Source organism: Nelumbo lutea, chromosome 2 (genome assembly GCF_056320005.1).
Source record: "Nelumbo lutea isolate HS-2025 chromosome 2, American lotus-T2T, whole genome shotgun sequence".
In the NCBI taxonomy this organism is placed as follows: domain Eukaryota; kingdom Viridiplantae; phylum Streptophyta; class Magnoliopsida; order Proteales; family Nelumbonaceae; genus Nelumbo; species Nelumbo lutea.
Window position 1 is genome coordinate 27,522,365 of NC_142685.1, and position 19,661 is coordinate 27,542,025.

The window sequence follows — 19,661 nt, forward strand, 5'->3', positions numbered from 1 at the left end:
GCTGATCTTAGTGTCTTCTTTGGGCATGAACACCAACTTTAGGAGATATTACTTCTCTGTATTAGGTATAATCACTCCCTTCTCTTTTGGTTCAAATTTGGTCTGGTTTGGTTCAAATAGGATCCTTGAATTTGATTCTAAAATCAAGGAATACGATTCCCAGTTGGAAGGAATGTAGGAAATTTTTGAAATTCGCCCACCCATTCCGCAACAGTTTTGGCGTCCATATGATGGATCTTACCATTCCTTTCAAGCTCGACACTTCGGGATAACCAACACTAGAATTTTTTTTTACTCAAAAAAGATTTTGCTGTACTCACACACATGAGACTTTTCGAAGTATTGTGTTTCATTATCAAAAGTTCCGAGTACAAAAAAAAAAAAAACAACTACTACAACCGAGCTCACAGGTAGGTCAGTCTCCATGTGGTCCTCCTCCACGTCGTCTCAGCCTGCCTCCCCTGACGGTCTCGCCTCAAGAATTTCACGGAGTCAGGCTCCTCGTCAGCCTCCTTCGCGATCTCAGGAGTGACGGTGGACATGGAGATAGATCTGAAGTCGAGCTCGGGAAACTTTTGCTGCATTAGCCACTTGTAGAGCTTGAAACGCGACCATTACAAGCCAAAGCCATACTCGACCTAGAGGTCGTGAAACTCATGGGACTCTTTGAACTCCTTGACAGCGCGATCTCTCTCTTGAATTCGTGCCTCCTGGATGGCGGTGTCGAAGATCTTGGTGCGCTCCTTGATCATCGCCTCGACGTTCTCGTTCTCCCGGAGGAGAGCTTCCTTCTTCCCTTTGAGCTTCTTCTTCTCCTCCGTTAGCACAAGGATCAGCTCCTCCTGGCTCTGAGCTCCCTTCTTGGCTCTAAGAACTTCAACCCGAGCTAAATCCAGCTCGCAGTAATGCTTTCGAGTGTTTTTTTCGACCTCCCAATCTCACTTCAAGTGGGTCTCAGACTGGTAGACGAGTGAGTGGATAGCAGAGTTCACCTAATAAATAGAAAGCAAGGGTAAGTACCATTAACAAAAGAATAAGAAAGTAAACAAAGGGGTAGGTTACTTACGACCATACAATATCAAGCCGCTCTCTCTCCGAGTTGACTCGTTGGCATGTTAGCCCACTCCGCGACCTCCGCAAGAAACATGACATCCTTGCTCTGAAGCTCGAGCCACAGAGTCATTATGCTCTCCTTCGCTGAGGGGCTGAGGATCGAGCACCAATGTACCCTCGGGCTCGCAAGGTGGGGGTCCCTCATCATGGCCCTTGTCCAGATCAACAACCGGAGGCTGGGGGCGAACTTCCTCCCCTGGGAGCTCGGCGAAGGTCTGCTCTGGTGCTGCAACCTCGGGATTAGTAGGAACCGAAGAGCCGGCCTCCTCTCGATGAGACCTCTTCGAGGCCTTTCTCTTCTTTCCCTTCTGAACAATCCTCAGAAGGTTAGCAGCGTCAACACCTGTCATAGCTTCTGCAAGAGAAAAGAAAAAAGAGTTAGCCACGAACTGAAGTAAGTGCAAAAAGAAAAAAGGAAAGTGATGTGTGTGCCGAGGTGGAGGCCTACCAGGAGGACTCAGCCCAACTCGTACAAGCTTTTCCTTAGCCAGGAAATCTTTCATTTCAAGGCCAAGGTCCCTCCAAGTGTTGATGACCACCGTAGTCTCAACACCCAGCCTCACCCTAGGGTCCACAATGGCCACTCGCTAGTGAGTCGGGAATGGCCACCCTTCAAGATCCCAAACAAAGAAATATGTCCTCTTTCAGGCCGATACTTTGTTCGGGTTACCGAACAGAACCTTGAACCCAAGGCGATGAGAGATATAATAGCTCTATTGGGTGTCCCTGCGCAGGCAAGAAGAATTCTTCTTGATCGAGCAAATCGAACTAAAGATGTCTAGGGTAAGAAGTCGGTTATACTCATGGAAAAGTGAGATCGTGCTAGCAATGGTACGAATGGAGTTTGGGTGTAGCTGTTCAATGGTGATGTTGAAGAACTTAATGATTTCTAAGATGAAAGGGTGGAGCGGGAAGCACAACCCAGCTACGAGCTGCTCCTCAAAAATCGTGAGCTCATGATGACTGTGAACCAAAGGGTATTGACCTAAAGGAATACTAAAGACAAGGGTGTCGGGGAGACAGTAACGGGCTACCATGGACAATAATCTGTCCGAGGTCATCGTGGAAGGGTTGAAGTTGTTTGGATCCCAACCTCGAGAAGAAGATGGGACCCCCTCTCTGGAGGTCGATCGCTCTACCTGAGGTTCGGGTTCCTTAAGCCGAGATGGCCCAACATCAGGTAAAGACGTTTCTCCTAAAATGTGTAAAGAGGAGCTCTCTAGCAAAGAGCTAGCCCCACCGACGAGAGCCGAGGACTACACCTCGACACCCTCGGGCTCACTAGTATCGCTAAGTAACCTATCTATGCTAGCACTAGACATATTGGGTAGGAAAAGGAAAAGGAAAAGGGAACAACTAGTGAAAGAAGGCGAACTCACCAAAAAGACGATAACGACCTCGGACACAAAAGGAAAGAATGGCGAGTTGAAAGAATCCGACGCGATCTCAGGAGAACTCAGTTACACGATTTATGGCGAAGGTAATGGGCCCTTCGGCCCTCTATTTATAGTCCACCACATTTGACAATCAACGGTTGAGACATGTACGATCCGACAACTCCCATGAAAATCGGTTGCACGCTACCTAATGACAAAATCACTTGAGCACGCCCTTTGGCGTCTGCGGAGTTTATAAATAGTGTGACGTCCACGCGTGCCCGAGACGCGACTTGGGTCATTTCATGGTTGAACCAGATATTTAAACAGGCCCGACCAACAGGCACCCTCCAAATTGTCTAGACTTTGGTCAAATCCACCTGCACTCGTCATGAACTCCCTGCATCGGATTGGGACCCCTAACACGAGGAATAGGGGCAATTGATGAAGGGTGATTTGGCACGACCTAGTAAAAAGAAGACAAATAGACGCAATCTTCTTGAGGGATGACAACTCAACCGAACGAACCCATTTCACAACATTCGGAGCTTGAGCATCCGCCACCTCGTCCTAAAAAAACTCATCTCCACACACCATATTACTCATTTCTGTAGTTTTATCTGGGCCGATGGTGAGACCAAGCAAGTGGGTGTCTTCCTCCAAGATAGACCCATTCACCAGCCTTGACGATGGTGACAGTTGGCCCATTGCACAAGTGATCATTCAACCAGAAAAGATGGTGGAAGCCATGGCCATATTACACCTGCATGTTTTGAATTTTCAATTCTTTCATCTGTGGGAACACCTTAAGATCAGACATTGGTGGATCTCTCACCTCACCTACTTCTGTCCAGTCTCCACCCAAAAAAGAAAAAGTCTAATCTATTTATGATTCAATTAGATCAGGCCGAAAGGATAGTCACAGTCTCACAGGACAAATATCGTTTTGTGTGTCGGGAGACATGCACGCGGTGTGTCCTGGTTGGATGGCTGGGGCCCGACTACCGAGGGGCCAGCTGAACGGAAGGAACTGGTCAGACCTTGTGACTTCATTTGCAAGGGACCCACCATGACGCGTCTCTCTGAAGTCCAGAAGTCTCTGGAGCAGACGCCGACGAAAGCCCCGGCCGGCGGTGGTGGTGGGCGGGGTAGTTAAGGTTCGCTAATTTCTTGACGGCTTGAGTCGCTTGACCATTCTCCCCGCTTACGTCTGAACCGAATATGCATTGCTTTTTCACCCAAAATTCTACAGGGGAATGAATAATGAATGCACCTGTCACTTCCCCGGTTCTCCCCGCTTTTATAAGAACTCCAAGCTCGCTTCGCCGTCTTCTCACCCACTCTGTCACAACTCACAAACAAGTTGAAATCGTCGTTGTTCAGAGAGAGACAGGGACGACCTGGTGAACACAGAAACATGGCTCGTAGGATGATGGGTTTGATGGGGTGCATGCTTGTTGTTGTAGCTCTGTTTCAGAGTGCAGCTGCACAGACAACACACACCGTCGGAGGCAGCACCGGTTGGACACTTCCGTCTTCCAACAGTTTCTACACCACCTGGGCTTCCAGCCAGAAGTTCGCCGTTGGCGACACTCTGGGTAAGGATTCTTCAAAATCCAATCTTTCTGTGATTTCACTCTGCGTGCTGGTGCTGGGCAAGAACACATGCGCAATCAATTTTTGAACCCACCTATGTTTTCCAAGGAAATCATCTGTTTTCCATCAAATCCAGCCTGAACTTAAATTTAAAGCAGATGGGTTTTCTCCGACAACAAATTCATCTGCGATTAATCGTTTTCCTAATTTATGCTTTTTATGTTCTCCAGAGTTCGATTTCTCCGGCTCGCATGACGTGGCCCAAGTGACAAAAGCTAATTATGACTCCTGCACTAAAACACCCATCGGTTCCATCATTTCAACCAGTCCGGTGGAGATTCTTCTTAATGCTTCAGGCGACCACTACTTCATCTGCACTATTAGCAACCACTGCCAAGCGGGCATGAAGCTAGCCATCACCGTCAGTGCCGCTTCTACTACCACCAATGGCACCACCAACTCCACTACACCTACTGCAACCTCTTCACCGCCCCCACCAAGCTCTGCTTCATCTCTTTCCGTAGGCGGCTTCTCTGCCGTACTATTGTCCATTGTCATCGCTTTCTTACACTAGATGCATATGCGGTATGCCCATACTGCGGAGCAGATCTTCTCTGTTCTTCCTTGTGTTTCTGTTTTCAGTACCACAGTTGTCTTCTACTACTAGGCCCCATACCATGTTCTACATATAGGTTGTATGTGGTTCATTTTTACATCTATTAGAACAGTTGTTTCTCAGATAATGAGCTTATTTATTTATTTATTTTTCCCTCCCTGGAGAATGAGCTCATGGACTCGTGGTATAAAAATGTAATCTTCTGGAGCACGAGGATCAGAAGAAAGTGAATTACAGGGCTTGAAAGATCTCAATTTCAAACCCATAATAGATAAAATAAAAAGGCTTGAGTTCTGCTATTTTCAGTAAAATTTACAATTTTGGATAAGTTACAGAGTTGAATTAAAAGACCGGAATCTATTAATATGGCATTATAATTTGCCATTAGCAGAAGCTCAGCAGAGAATAGTTGGATTAAAAGGTGACATGACAGAACTCCTTAATCCAAATTGGTGTGCCAACTGCCAAGCTAAATACTAATAGTTGTATTCTGAGAATTTTGTTTGATGGTGTAAGGGGCAGGACTCAGGAGTCTGGAGTGTTACTAGCTCTGTTTAGTCCTTTTTTAACCCGGTAAGTATTGTCCTGTTTGGACTTTCTCCCAAAAGATAAAAACCAGTGATCTGATATAAACCAGCAAATTGGCAGCACCTACATAACCTCTCAATTCACTAATGTACGATTATTCAAGTCAAAGAGGATGGTCTAAACCTGGCAGCAGAAAAGACTAGAATGAACAGCTGCAAGTGCCCAATAAAAACAGCCATGATGGGGACAGAAACAGCTGGTTTATTCTTCTAGCAATCCTCTCAATTTTGAAAATGGAAATTTGACAAATGACAAAAGACCACCAAGTGCATCACTTCTCACATAGATGGGTTGATAATAAATGTGAGCCATGCGCCATCAATATCACTTCCCTTTCTTCCTGAGCTCTGAGGCTGTGCTTGGACTGCCGAGGGGGAGAGTAAACTAACAACAGAATATGGGGAATACAGAACGATTTCCCCTCAATTGGAATTAGATTCCAAGAGGACCCTTGAAGTGAAATTAGACCTAAAAATGTTGGCCTGAACCAGAATAGGGAACGGTGTGGGCAATCCTTGTTGAAAAGAGGAAAAATACAGTATGACTATTGGTGATATCAAAAAAACAAAAAAAGGGCTGTTTTGTCCTTTCAAACTTAATTTTTGACTGATAAAAATGGGGTGTACCCAACAAATAAAACCCCTAAAAAGGGAATGACCAAGGAGACTGATAATTCCCATTATCCACCAAATGAGAAATGGGGGAATCCGAGCCTTTTCCACTTCCACCCACAACCCAAACACAGCCTTGGCATTTGCCACGATAGCCTGTCAGGTTCACTACAATCAGCTCCACAAAATTTCCATCTTTCAATCTTAGCCGGACAAACCCATTAGACAGTAAAGCATTGCTCCAGACGTTCAATCATTATCAATCGAACCACTTCCATTCACTGTTCTTATTCAATTATTATTCTTCTACCCTACTGTTAGCGACTTCAGATATTTAATCATTACCGATGGAACCATTTCCATCCACAGTTCTCATTCAAATATTCTTTTTTCTGGTGTTGGCGTGAGCCTTTTTCAGCTAAAACCACAGTTGAAACCAATGGTTTAGAGCTTTGTTTTATCCAGTGTTGCATTAGAAACAAATCTGTTTACACTTCACTTCGCATTCAGGCAAAAGCATGCAGCTCAAAGCTCAACATCAAAACATGAAAAAACTAGTTGAACATACAAAATTGTTGCAAAGAAGGCTCTGTGGAGATATACATATATAAAACTTGAGCCATCTCAAGATTCCAAAATTTATGTGCTACAAAAGGATTCCCATTTCCTACAAACCAGGCTTCTTGAATCTGGCAAGGAATTGATCTGATGGAAGCTTTGGTTGCCAGTAAAATTGGCCTTCCTCAGCAGGGCTTCCATCGGGTGCTTTGCGCTTTCTGAAGGTTGCATCGAGGCCTGGACCTTCCCCCTCAGAACTCCATTTACTGGAAGAGGACTCCAAAGGATCGTCGACATTGTCCCGAGGGAAGAAACAGAACTCTTTATCGTTGTGTGGAGACAAATCACTGAACTTGCTGCCCTCTTGAGAGCTACTCGACCCAACGTCCTCGACCTCATGAACCCAGTGATTTTCTGGGACAATGCCTGCAGTTGAGAGCGGACCCAAGCGCAAGGACAAGTCACACTCAATCTCAGGAGGTTTGCCAGATGCATCCCTTAAGTCTGGTTGAGATGTTCTGTTTGAGGCATTTACAGCTGCATCACTGGGTAAGAAGTTCTCCAGCACACCCACCTCGGCAGCCTCTGGGGTTCTCCCGAAAGAAGGTTTACCAACAACCCTGTTACAGTTCGAGTCTTGGGGAGTTTGGGAGCTTAACCGAGGCTCCTTCATCTGAACGGGTGTGCCATAATACAGGGGATAAACGCAACTCATGTTTGATTGGGCGTAAGCTTCAACAGGAAAGGATTGGTTACTACCAGATGGGAGGAAACTCTGTGGTGGAAAAGGGAACTCGCGAGGTGTAGTGGGGTTATTGCCTCGAGTGACAGGAATGCCACATTCCGAACCCAGACGAGTTGGGTTCATGGTTGTTGGCCTCGTGAAGCTCGAATAATACGGAATCAACTGTGGGCTGGTGGTTTGATTGCCGGCCTGAAGTGGCAGTAAAGGGGGCAGACCTCTATGGGTTGTGCTGTCAGGGATTCTCGGAGGGACAGAGGCAGGCTGCTGCGCGCTGGGGGTGAGATAGCACCTCGGGTTACTGTGCCGTTGGCTCCTCGATGCTCTTCTTGGAATGCAACCAAGGAGAAGGGCGGCTGAACAAAATAGGGAGAAAACCAGAGAGAGACGAATTACACATTGTATACCCTTTTCAAACAACCTCTTCTTGCAAAACATAGAAAGCCTAAAATGACAACACAACTACAGAATTATGGAGTTGGATCAAAGAAGCAGAAGGAAACGACGAAAGAGAAAGAAAAAAGGAGTGCACCTTCGATACAAGGCTGAAGAAGCTCTCCTGTTTCAGTGCTCTCATCTATGCGAATAATCGTGTTAATGGCATCGTTTACCCGCTCCCAAAGCGTCTTGAGATCCATGTACTCCGCCTGAGTAAAGCAAAACACGCAAGAATAGATGAGCAAACGAGAAGACCGAGAACCCACAAGGGAAACCCAGCTAAGAATAATGTTAGAACCTCAGAATTAGCTTTGGAGTACATGATTTCCTCTGCCTTCAACACAACAACAGGGAGCTTTTCCTGCCATTCCTTGTTCTTCCTAGTTTCAGCGCTGTGAATCTCATTGACGACCCTAAACAAACACATGGCAGAACTTAAGAAAATACCAACAAATACAACCAAACAAGCTAGACACACAAAAAGGGGGCTTCCTTTCGAGGTGGGGTTGAGGAGGAGAAACAAGAAACAGACCTGAAAATCTCTTGAATGAGAGATCCCCTCATGGGTTGGTGCCTGTCGCTGTGCCAAGCTCTCCTGACACACTCATAGGGCCGAGGGCCGGGCCTTGGCATCTTCACTAACAACTGAAATCCAACTACACAATAAGGATACAAGGAACTAATCCTGCCTCACACTAAAACAAATTTCTACGATAGACTTGTTCAGTTCTTGTTGCTTCTACTCCTGCCGGGCTTCTTCTCCTATCCTCTGCAACCCCTCACTTGTAAGAAGACCACCACCCTTTTCCTTTGAGAAGACCAGAAACCAGATTAAAGAGAGAGAGAGAGAGAGAGAGAGAGAGAGAGAGAGAGAGAAAAGGAAAGAGAATGAGGAGAGGGAAGGGGGATTGGGTGGGGGAGGCAAGAGGGGTTAGGCTGAGCTTTGCTTTTCTCTTCTTTCTTTTTCTGTCCTTCACTCAATAATTGAAAGGGTTTACCTTACCAATGGGGTGGGTGACTAGGTGTGTCCCCCACACATCCACATGCCTGCCCCCCAACCGGTATTACATCTCCCTTTCTCCCCCCCTCTCCATCTCACCCCGGCCCCTCCCTGACCATTCATAAAAATTTCTCTCTATGAGGAGGGGCTGAGGCTCTGATCATCTTGTCACTGTCGGTGGCACCTAACCAACCCCAACCTCTATTATGAGACTTTTCTTGTGGGACTCAGTCTGCCCAGAAGCACCACCCCACACCAGGACCAATGCAGTCGAGAGCTCAGCCATTGGATTCCAATCTCTTCTGACTTACCACAGTGGTACTAGATAAGGCTGCAAGCCCTACCCAACCCAAGTGGGGGCCTTGGCCTTTGGGGAGGGTTTGTTTTTATCAGGGGCGGAAGAGAATTCCATATTTCAAGGCATGGGCTCTCCCTGCAGTCGAGCTTTTCTAACCTTTTTATCCTCTACTTACAACTTATTCAACATCAATGTTCCTTGAATCTTTAACAGTTCAGTACACAATTGCACAGCTGGTTTGAGTGCTGTCAAGCTTTTTGCAACATTCTTCCTTGAATCCAACAAGCTTCATATTCAATAGCACAACTCAGTGTGTGTTGTCAAGTTTTTGGTGCTGGCCAAAGCTCCCCCTGGTCCGGTGCTGCAGGAGGCATCAAAATGCTTATGGTCCTGGCCCCACAACAGTCCAGCTGTCTAATTTCTATTGCTTCTGAACCAATCCCTGATGGGCCCCATCATGAACAATCGTTAGTTTGACCACAAATCAGCCGGAAAAGATTTTGAGTACAAAGATGGGTTCTTTTGGAATAAGTTCTGCAACAAGTTTACTACCCCTTAAAAAATCAATACCCCCAGATCATAGATAAGTCAGTTGGTTAAAAACTTAAAAAGTAAGCTGATCACTTGATAGATAAGCAGTGGGACCCCCATCTAGTGGTGGGTCCTGATAGTGACACCTGACAAATTTGTGAGCCCCAAACTGAAACTATACGTCAAGCCCTGTAGCCCCAGACGCAAGCCACCCTGTCTTATTGTCCTAACTTTTGTATGGGACAGATTTCCTTGCAGACTGCACAGGAAAGGAATCATACACATGAGACTCTACTGGGGCGAAGTTGGGCACAGCCCTCAGCCCATGTATAATGTATTCAAGCTCTAAACCGCTATGCCCTCTACTGCTCTCTCTCGCTGTACTTCATAATGGGGAACAGAGATAATGTGGAGACTTGGACCAGCTTACTACAGAATTGACCATGTCATTGCTGCTACATGGAAGCTGGTGAGTTCTGAAGATCTGGGGAAGAAACCAAAACCGTCCTGAACAACTTACATCAAACCAAGAATAAATCCAATAGACTCTTAGTGAGAGAAGATGGCCTAGAGAACAAATGAAGCCCTTTTAGGCCACTAGCTAAGCTATGGCATGAAAGGTTCCTGAGTCATTCAAATCTGTTGAATAGATGTCTCCTGCTTTTATTCTTCATATCAAAGAAAACCCATATGGCCACATCTTGATTAACTGGGGAATGAGGGGGGCCACACATGGAGTGGCAATATAAGATTATGATCTTCAATGAATTTTTTGTGGACATAATGTGATAGAATTTTGACTTTGAAAGCACATCCGAAAATGACTTTCTAGGTAGACTAGACAACAAAATCCTAGAAACAGTTTAATAGATCTCTAGCCATCTAATTATTTCAAAATATTGTAGAAATAAGGTATATTTATAGAGTGAAATTGTGAGAAAGACGTATCAAGACTAGGTTCCTTAAAAATATAGGCTTTTTTTTTATAAAAGTTATATATAAATTATTTAATACTTAATATAGAATCAACCATATGAATGAATGAAATTCATTGAACCATAGCTCATCAATTTGGGTTTTTGTTTTTGACTCGGGCTTGTAACATCAGGAGCAGAGTCAACTCAGGAGTCATGGGGTTGATTCAAGTTAGAATTAATTCTGTAAATTATATTTATGTGGCATAACATTTTAAATTCTCTTGGTTGGTTTGTACTAGAAAGGTATGGTGTATGGATAATATGGATAGGGAAAGTGAACAAGTGGCTAATATGGATAATCCGCTGTCTGATGGATGGTTCAGATTGGCCAAAATACCAACTTTTTGCATTTTAAGATTTTTGACAAGCCACAGATAGGAACCAATGAAAATTGAATGGGCACAAATGACTGTGATTAGATTATGAGTCAAAGGAGACACTGTAATCTATCGCTTGATCCAAAGGAATCATAATGACTCGGCTCCCCATGCCTGGAGTGGAATCAACTCGGAGGAGTCATGGAGTCAACTTGGGAGATAACAAATAGTTGCAAGTATAATTCTTCCTGTTGAGAATGCATCTTTTGCTTTACACCCTATTACCTCTGTTGTTCATTTAACTAAAATATGAGATATTAATGAATTATGTGAAGAAAGAAACTAAAATTAGGTTAAAGATGGGTTCCTTTTATTTGTGAACATGAATACATTTTGGCATGAAAATGGCGAAGCACAAGCAAATCAACAAATGGGGTTTTTGCATCAAATGGTAAGGATTGATTATCACTAACAAATCTATTCAAATCTTAAAGCCAAAGGGTTCCTATAAGGCCATTACCCAGTGTTGGTCTCAGCTCTTAGACTCATACCTTTGTTCTTTATGTGTATGAGGCTTGAGATTTTACCATTACACCAAAGTTCAAGACATTATAGATATAAGAAGCTAAAATGTTCTCAGTCCAACTGTAAATCTACAAAGTTCCTTGCATTGTAGATATAGACCAAATCAAAGTCTATTGTAGTACTATTTTTTTTTTATATAGATACATACAAATTGTGCTCTTGAAAGTTGATTCCTGTGGTATCAGTGATTTGTATGAAGCCATGTAAGATAGATTCATTCCTAATTGTTAATAAAATATTGGAGTAAGGTCACTTCATATAATGACAGCAAGGGTTCAAATAAAGGCCATTACCAAATAAATACTGGTCCCGGATATCTGGGATCTTGAAAGGAGCAAGGAGTGCATAACATTTGGCTTCTTACTGTGAAGTGGCTTTTGGATCAAGACTTTGGACGCATCTTTTCATGCTTATCAGTCCTATATTTTACCCTCATACCAAGCAATGATTACCATGTATGTGGTTCAAATGCCACTCAAAACTATAACCTACATATCTATATATTCACCAAGTTTAGGAGCTGTTTGGTAACAGCTGAAGTGGCTGAACTGAGAAGAAATAACCATTCAGTTCATCAATTTTTTTTTGTAACCATTCAGTTCAGTTCATCATTTCAGCTGTTGTTTTATAAATAACTAAAAACACAAAGAAATAATCATTCAGTTCATCAATTTTTTTTTGTAACCATTCAGCTCAGTTCATCATCTTCAGCTGTTATCAAATAACCCCGTGATACGGACCCCACCCATTTTCAGCTTATAGACTAACCCAAATATGTTATGTGAAGTTATTGGGGTCTCTTTTCTTATTTCTTGTTATTTCTGTTTTACTTTACTATTTGTGCCATTCAAAACTGTCTTTGGCTTTTGTGCAACATTATCCATACCAAGACTTTTCATGATCAAAACTGATATGTTCTAGGATACAGAGGTACAAGCCTATAGAATAGATCCTGTTCGACTATGAATAACGAACAACCATTTGTTGAAAACAGCCTTTGGATGTTATTTTCTCATACCTGAAATTTTGAAATAGTGAGTTTTGTAGAATACTTGCCCTTTATTTCAGACAGCGAGCTCCAATCACCAAACAGAGTCATGGAGCTCTTGTAGGTGTGAAGTGAAAGATCAATTTTGATGCATCAAGGAAAATCGATGGTTGGGCTGGGTGAGGTTGGAGTGGTGGCAACGGATCATGTTGGCCACCTTCTCTTTGTGGTCAGTATTCTATTAACATGGCAGAAGCTTGGGCAACTCTTGAAGTACATCACATTACATCAAGGTTTATTCGAAGCGGCATTATCATTCAAGGGGATTCTAGCTTAGATAGTGTTTGGTATCCATGTGGCTTTTTGAAGAAACGGTGCCAGATCAGCATTGTAGATGTGTTTAACAAAAAAAACGCCTAAAAAATTATTTGGTTGAGCCTCTCAAAAATCGTATGAACTGTTTATAAAAAATACATCAATTTTAACATTTTTCATTTTCAAGACTGATTCTTTTACTATTTGGCTTATATGGTGCCTAATGGCATTGAGGTGTAAAAAAATTGTACAAAAGTTTAAAGCAGATTTTTGTCTCGTTTTTCAAGACAAAATCGTACCAAATATTTATCTTTAACAAACAACTCATTGAAGAGTGCTATTTGATGAGGCTCATCCACACGGTCCAATCCTACCTGCCATAACATTAATCTTACTATGTGACTATGTCTTATATGCATGTGTTTAAGAGAAGCTACCTTTGTGACTGGTTGGCTTGCTAATCTGGGTCGCACCACTAGTCTTGCTTGTTCTATTTTTAGGAGCAGGCATTTAGGGCAAGGATTAAAATATCGCAATGTATTGGAGCATATCATCTGTAATCCTCCCATGTGCCTCTATAACTTGAGTGTTCAGGGGGTAGATGGGTCTTAAATCGACTCTCTTGAATTGATATTTTGATCTTGATTTGGGGTACAAATGAGAGTAATGTGAATAGTTTTTTAATATAACAAGACACCAATAATAAAAATTTAATAACCTAGACTTCTTTATACCTTTCCAGGGGCTGAAATGACCATTCCAACCCAAGAGGTTTGATCATCATGTACATAATAATACTGATGCAAAAACATGGGCAATTTCTGTCATCATATATAGGCAGCAGAGATGTCTTAATAATAAAGCCACTACCCCGTATGGTCATGTCTAGGCACTCAATAATGCTGCAACCATTTTGGTTGGATGGGTACAAGTGGTGGGACTCACTCACCAATCACCACTTATACAGTACGACGCCTTATTGACTGCCATGAGCAAGGACTTGAATTTGATGCAGTAACAATTACCCAACATGTAGAAAAGACATGAGACAGACATTCACAATCTTCTTCTGCTTCTGCAAACGAGACTACTAGCTAGATACAAGCGCAGATCCATATGTAGATGAATTGGTACCCCAGAAATCTTACTATTTTTTTTTTATGGCATAACTATGCATTACACTGCAGAAGAGACAAACAAATTCCCAGAAGTTAATTGCGTATACAATAGGAACCATAAGAATTGAGAGTCCATCCTGGAATCGGAATCGGAACTGGAATTCTTCGGAATAGAAATTAGAATGGTCAATTCTTATAGTCTGTTTGATTCAGACAAGAATAAAATTGAAAATTGAAATCAGCAAGAATAAGATTTTATTCAATGGCCATCCATTCACTCAAATGGGGAAATGTCATTCCACCAGGAATAGAAATAGAATTCTAATTCCACTCAACCAAAAAGTTCGAATCGAAATAGCCCATTCCAATTTTAATTCCTGACCGCAATTCCCGCCAACAGTCTACGTGCTATTCAATCACTGTGTCCTGATTTCTTTTTTCCTTCTTTCAATTGGCCTCAAGCTGTTCACGGGTGTTGCTTTGAGCCTTTAAATTCTGATTGGAGCCTACCCAACCAACAGCCATGGCCTAGCTTTCATTGGCATCGTTTCTCCTTTTAACACCAAAGTAAGAGCCGGTTAAAAAAAGTCACACTGTTGAAGCAACAACCCTCACCTTTACTAGGTTAGGTCGTACCCACAGATATAGCCAGTCTTCCATCAGTTAAAACTTGTAGAAATAAGAATCGTTGCTACCTTTTGATAAACATCTCCTGAGCATCACTGGTGTCAACATCCAAACAATCAGTTTAACCTGGTGCCGGCATCCAAGGCTTTGGCCTCTTAGAATGATCCATTAGACAGACCCAAGACACTATTAGGATCCAATCTTAATTGGGCTGGGGTCTTTTGTCATTTTCAAGTGATTTCATTGGCTTTGAGGATATCTACTTCATTCCAACTGTTCTACCTTTGATCCAGTTCAGTAAATTAAGGAACCCCCACAATCAAATCAAATATGATTCTTCAATTGCTCAATTTTTTAGGTTATATCTTGTCTATCAAAACAAGACATAAATGCAGATATATATATAGGTGATTTCATTTACTTTCATGAAGGCCCACTGAAAGCTAATTCCTGACCACTAAATATGTGCCCACTTTTTCTTTTGTACGTAGGGTTTGTATTGCAATGTTGGTCTTGGCTGAAAATCCTTGTTGCCGCTTCTGAAGATTTCTGCTCTGCTTTTTACTCTTGCTTTCTGTTTTGGATAGCATTTTGTGACCAATTCCCGTTGTCACCATTGAAAGAATGCTTACATTTGTCCTCTGCAGTCTGCACACAAAACCCTTTTTCTTAGATTCTGCGAAGGCCCTCTAGCAAGCCATGATTGGCAATGGGGTTACAGTCTTTGTTGAACCATTCTATATTAAAATATTATCCCATTATCTATCAATTAAGCCCATGTTTGAACTTTTCTTCCCACCCACCCACCTTCTGGTTTTCAAATAGTAAATCAGAACTCAGAACTCAAAAGTTAAATACGCAAAGTGATTTCCGAAATCAGCAAGTTTTAAAATGACTAAAATAGCAGAAAATATGGCATAAAGTATTCCCCGGATTTCACACTGCATATAAACCTAACTACCATTTTTATTTGTTTCACATGATATCTTGCATATTCCTTTTTAGTTTTTATTTCAATGCTATTTACAAAAGTACAATGTTATTTCATTCAACAAGCTGGCTTGGGTTTGGGTTTAAGCTTATTCAAAACTTAACAAATGCTCAACCCTTCCCGACCCAAGTTGCATGCTAGATTGTCAAGCTATACATTCTTAGGGTGGTAATTAGGCACGTTTTGGGCGAGGTTGGGTTTTGATTGAATTTCAACTCATTCATCCAACCAATCAACCCATTATTCGCATTCGAACTCAAATGAAATTAGGGGTGAAAATCGAATTGAATCAGGTAATATCTGCATTCGTATCTGATTAGAAAATTTAATATAAGAATTAAATAATCAGTTGAATTTGGATATTTATCGAATCAAATCAGGTCATATCTGAATTCAAATCCGATTAATTATTCGATATGAATAGGATATCTAAATTTGACCAATTAAATATTCAAATTATCTGAATTCGATTCAATTATGTTGAATATTGCATTCGAAATCGGATTTTCAAATACCATTAACACCCTCAATAACAATCCACCCAATCCATTAACATTCTTAACAATTTCAGTTTTATAAAAATGGCTTAATAGTTAAAACCAATCTATTCTCAATAGCTTATCAAGACCTAACCAAATGAAAAATTGGAAAAACATGATTTCTCATTTGGATGCTCTGGGGGATGTGATTGGTCAAAGTTCTTTCCTCGTCATACCTTTCCAGAATCATACATATTGTCCAATTGTAGTCCATTGAGATTTAATGAGACGATCAGATGATTATAGTTAGACATAAGTTGAAAGATAAGGGAGATAAAGAATAAGAGGAAAAGGATTATAAGTGTGCTTTCAACCCGCGGCTAAACCGGCCGACCAGGCTGATTGACTTTGCCAGCGGTCTAACAAACTAGCCACCCAGTCCGGACTAGTTGGCTCCGTCACCATCTTAGTGACCCATCCAGTTTGGACTGGTCCAATGTCAATAGCATATTGAATTGGCTGGTTGGTCTTGGCTGAAAATCCTTGTTGCTGCTTCTTAAGCTTTCTGTTCTGCTCGTGACTTTTGCTTTCTGGTTGAATTGCATTCTGTGACAAATCCACATTGCCACTATTGAAAGATTGCTTAGATTTTTCCTCTGAACACCATATCCTTTTCTTAGATTCTGCAAAGGCCCTCTAGCAAGCCATGATTGGCATAACAGGCTTTGTTGAACTGTTCTGTCATTGAACTTTTCTTCCCACCAACCTCCTCGTTTTCAAATTGTGAATCAGAAATCAGAATTCAAAAGTTAAATATGCAAAGTGATTCCCTAAATCAGAAGGTTCTAAATTGACCAAATCCCTGTGGATGTCAAAATCTTTTAAAATAGCAGAAAGTATTCCCTGGATTTCGAACTGCTTATAAACCTAACCACCACTTTTATTTGTTTCACATGAAAGGGGTTTGGAATCGGAATTGGAATGAACCATTCTGATCCAAACTGTTTGATTGAATGGAATCGGAATCCTATTCTCATTCCTGGTAGAATGGCATTCTCCCATTTGAGGAAATGGTCATTCCAACTGATTTCAATTCTTATTTCAATTTCTATTTAAACCAAACAAATTATGGACATAGACCATCCCGATTTCAATTCCAACTATGAACCAAACGGACCATTAATTTCCATTTACAATGTTATTTCACCTAATAAGCCATTGTTGCGATGCAAGTCGAGTTGCCTAAGTTCAAGAATTTCCAACTACATGTTGCAATGCAAGTCGGTTGAAGAGCCTATGGTTCCACGGGTTTGATCCTATGCCTCCCCAAACCATGCTGTACAACCATCTCGACTACTGGGTCATCAGCATGCTTGGGTTTGGATTCAGGCCCATTTAAAACTTAACAAATGTTCTATACATTCGGACCCAAGTTCAAGATTTTCAATTACATCAAGCTTGGGTTTTGGATTCTTTTTTCTGGTACACATGGCCTAATGGCCATACCATGGACAGGCCGTGGCTTTACGGGTTTAACCCATGCCGAGGAGGTGTCATACAACCATCTCAACTACTGGGTCACGGGTAGGCTTGGGTTTGGATTCAGGCTCAGTTTAGAAAGAGTACAAATACAAATATGTGTGGTGTGAGTACACAAAATAATACAAAATACAAAGGGTTTACACTCTACAAATTTATATTTATACTCCTAAACTGAGCCTTAATAAATGTTTAATCCATCCCAATCCAAGTTCAAGAATTTCAACTACATCATACTTGGGGTTTGGATTCTTATTTCTGGTACACACGGCCCAGTGGCCATACCATAAAGAGTCTGTGTTTCTGCGGGTTTAACCCATACCTCCCAAACGGAGGTATCATCCGACCATCTCAACTATTGAGTCATGGGTAGGCTTGGATTTGGATTTAGGCCCATTCAAAAGTTGACCTTTTTTCTTATACATACGGCCCAGTGGCCATACCACGAAGAGCCTATGGTTCTGGGGGTTTGACCAGTACCTTCCAAATGGAGGAAGTATTATGTGACCATCTCAACTATTTAAATCATGGCAAGCTTGGGTTTGGGTTTAGGCTCATTCAGAACTTGACAAAGGCACGGCCCATCCCGACACACGTTGTACCCTAATTACACATAAGATTTGTTTATGAAGTTTTCTTTTTACTGGTAGTATAACACTATTATTCTGAATAGCTTTATACAGTTAAATTCTCGCCAATGAAAACCCTCCACAGCTATTCTAACGTTCTGTGCACACGGGTTATATGCTTAGTTGGTGTAGGGCTGTCAATGGGCCAGTTAGACCCATTACAGGATTAAAAGAATAGCTGTCAAATATAATCCGGTTTTATTGGACCAGACCCGATAGTCCGGGTTGGTTTGGGGTCAGTATGTTCTGGTTTGGAACTAGTTTTGCAATATCCTGAACAGGACCTGACCCGGCCCATTATTTGGCTGTCCATCAGATTCAAATAACATTGTTTCCCTATTTTGTGCGAAAGGGCAGCCGGGGTTGGGGAGGTGAGGGGGCCATATGATATGCCCATGTCCAAATCCTAAGAAAGCCCTGAGATCAGAAGTTTAGGCTGCGCTAGATTGCAATGCAAATAAATTTGCATTGATGCAAAATTTTGGTAGTGCAAATGATTTGAGTGTAAATTCTGATTTATTTTTGTTTTAAGTTTTAGGTTTTTTTTTGTGTGTGATTGCATTACAAATGAAGTAAATTAAAACATAAAGCAGAATTAAATAAATTCAAAACAAAATTAAACAAGAATTTGTATTTTTTACATTTATATTTTCAGGCATTTGTACTAGTGCAAATAAATCTGCACTGCAACCAAACACAGCCCTCTGATTTCTTGTTGAGAAATTTTCAATGTCCTCGACCAAATAAAAAAAAAAAAAAATTCCTAACTCCAACACAAATCTTCCACTTGACAACCCACTCTAATTCAGGCGATGTTTGGTATCTTGGTGTTGCGTGTCCGTTGCATTTATGCAAAGGAAATCTGGGAAAAACATGGTTTAGGCATGATGTGCCATGTAATAATTGTTTATTGTGTTTTATTCCACATAAGTGCCACAAGGTGCAGGGGCGGAGCCAAGTATATTGGTGGGGCCCTTGGCCCCCCAAGCTTCATGGTTTTGGTAAGTGGAGGGTAGAGTTAGAAACATAATAAAGTGAGCCCCCAAAAAATAAAAAATAAAACTGGAAAGTTATACCAAATTGTTAAGGATATCACTCTCTACTGCTCTTCTAACTTCCAAAGATTATTTATTTATTTATTTTAAATAACTGTGACATACCCAAAACTTTCTACCCCATTTCTCTCCCAACCCTACTTTCTCTACTCTCTATTTCATTTTCTTATTTAATTTTGACCCCTCGAGAAAAAATTCCTAGCTCCCCCACAGACTAGGTGCCACATAAGTAAAATGAAAAACAACAATTAAAATATAAAAATAATATTTCCTCTCAAAGTAAGTTTTACATAAGTCAAGATAAGAAAATGTACAAAATGTCTGTACCTAATCTCAAACATAATCACCTATATATGTGGCGTGATGTGTCACTGAAGCGGAATTACAACAAACGAACAACACCACGATACCAACAATCACCCACTCAATCATCTATTATCATGTAATAGCTAAGCAGCTTTGCTTGAAAATATAAACTTGAAATTGAATGTGCTCTTTTTTCTTATTATTAAACTCTGTGATTAAATCATGTACACGTTCATATAGCTCCCAATTAGACCTGTTCATGGGCCGG

The 19,661-nt window shown here is 41.5% G+C and overlaps 2 protein-coding genes and 1 long non-coding RNA gene across 3 annotated transcripts; 1 reads left to right on the forward strand and 2 right to left on the reverse strand.

Moving 5' to 3' along the window:
• Positions 1 to 269: 269 nt before the first annotated feature.
• LOC148869424 (uncharacterized) lies at positions 270 to 3,352 on the reverse strand. The gene is made up of 3 exons (XR_016106529.1): positions 2,493 to 3,352; positions 1,067 to 1,468; positions 270 to 992 (listed from the first exon to the last, which is right to left on the reverse strand). It is a non-coding gene; the product is annotated as an uncharacterized LOC148869424 (long non-coding RNA).
• Positions 3,112 to 4,823, forward strand: BCB (blue-copper-binding protein). The gene is made up of 2 exons (XM_088967481.1): positions 3,112 to 4,087; positions 4,316 to 4,823. Exons 1-2 carry the CDS (start codon positions 3,907 to 3,909, stop codon positions 4,657 to 4,659), a joined length of 525 nt encoding a protein of 174 aa, XP_088823607.1. The 5' UTR covers positions 3,112 to 3,906; the 3' UTR covers positions 4,660 to 4,823.
• Positions 4,824 to 6,330: 1,507 nt separating this feature from the next.
• Positions 6,331 to 8,820, reverse strand: LOC148869426 (uncharacterized). The gene is made up of 4 exons (XM_088974009.1): positions 8,171 to 8,820; positions 7,937 to 8,051; positions 7,733 to 7,847; positions 6,331 to 7,556 (listed from the first exon to the last, which is right to left on the reverse strand). Exons 1-4 carry the CDS (start codon positions 8,269 to 8,271, stop codon positions 6,568 to 6,570), a joined length of 1,320 nt encoding a protein of 439 aa, XP_088830135.1. The 5' UTR covers positions 8,272 to 8,820; the 3' UTR covers positions 6,331 to 6,567.
• Positions 8,821 to 19,661: the final 10,841 nt, after the last annotated feature.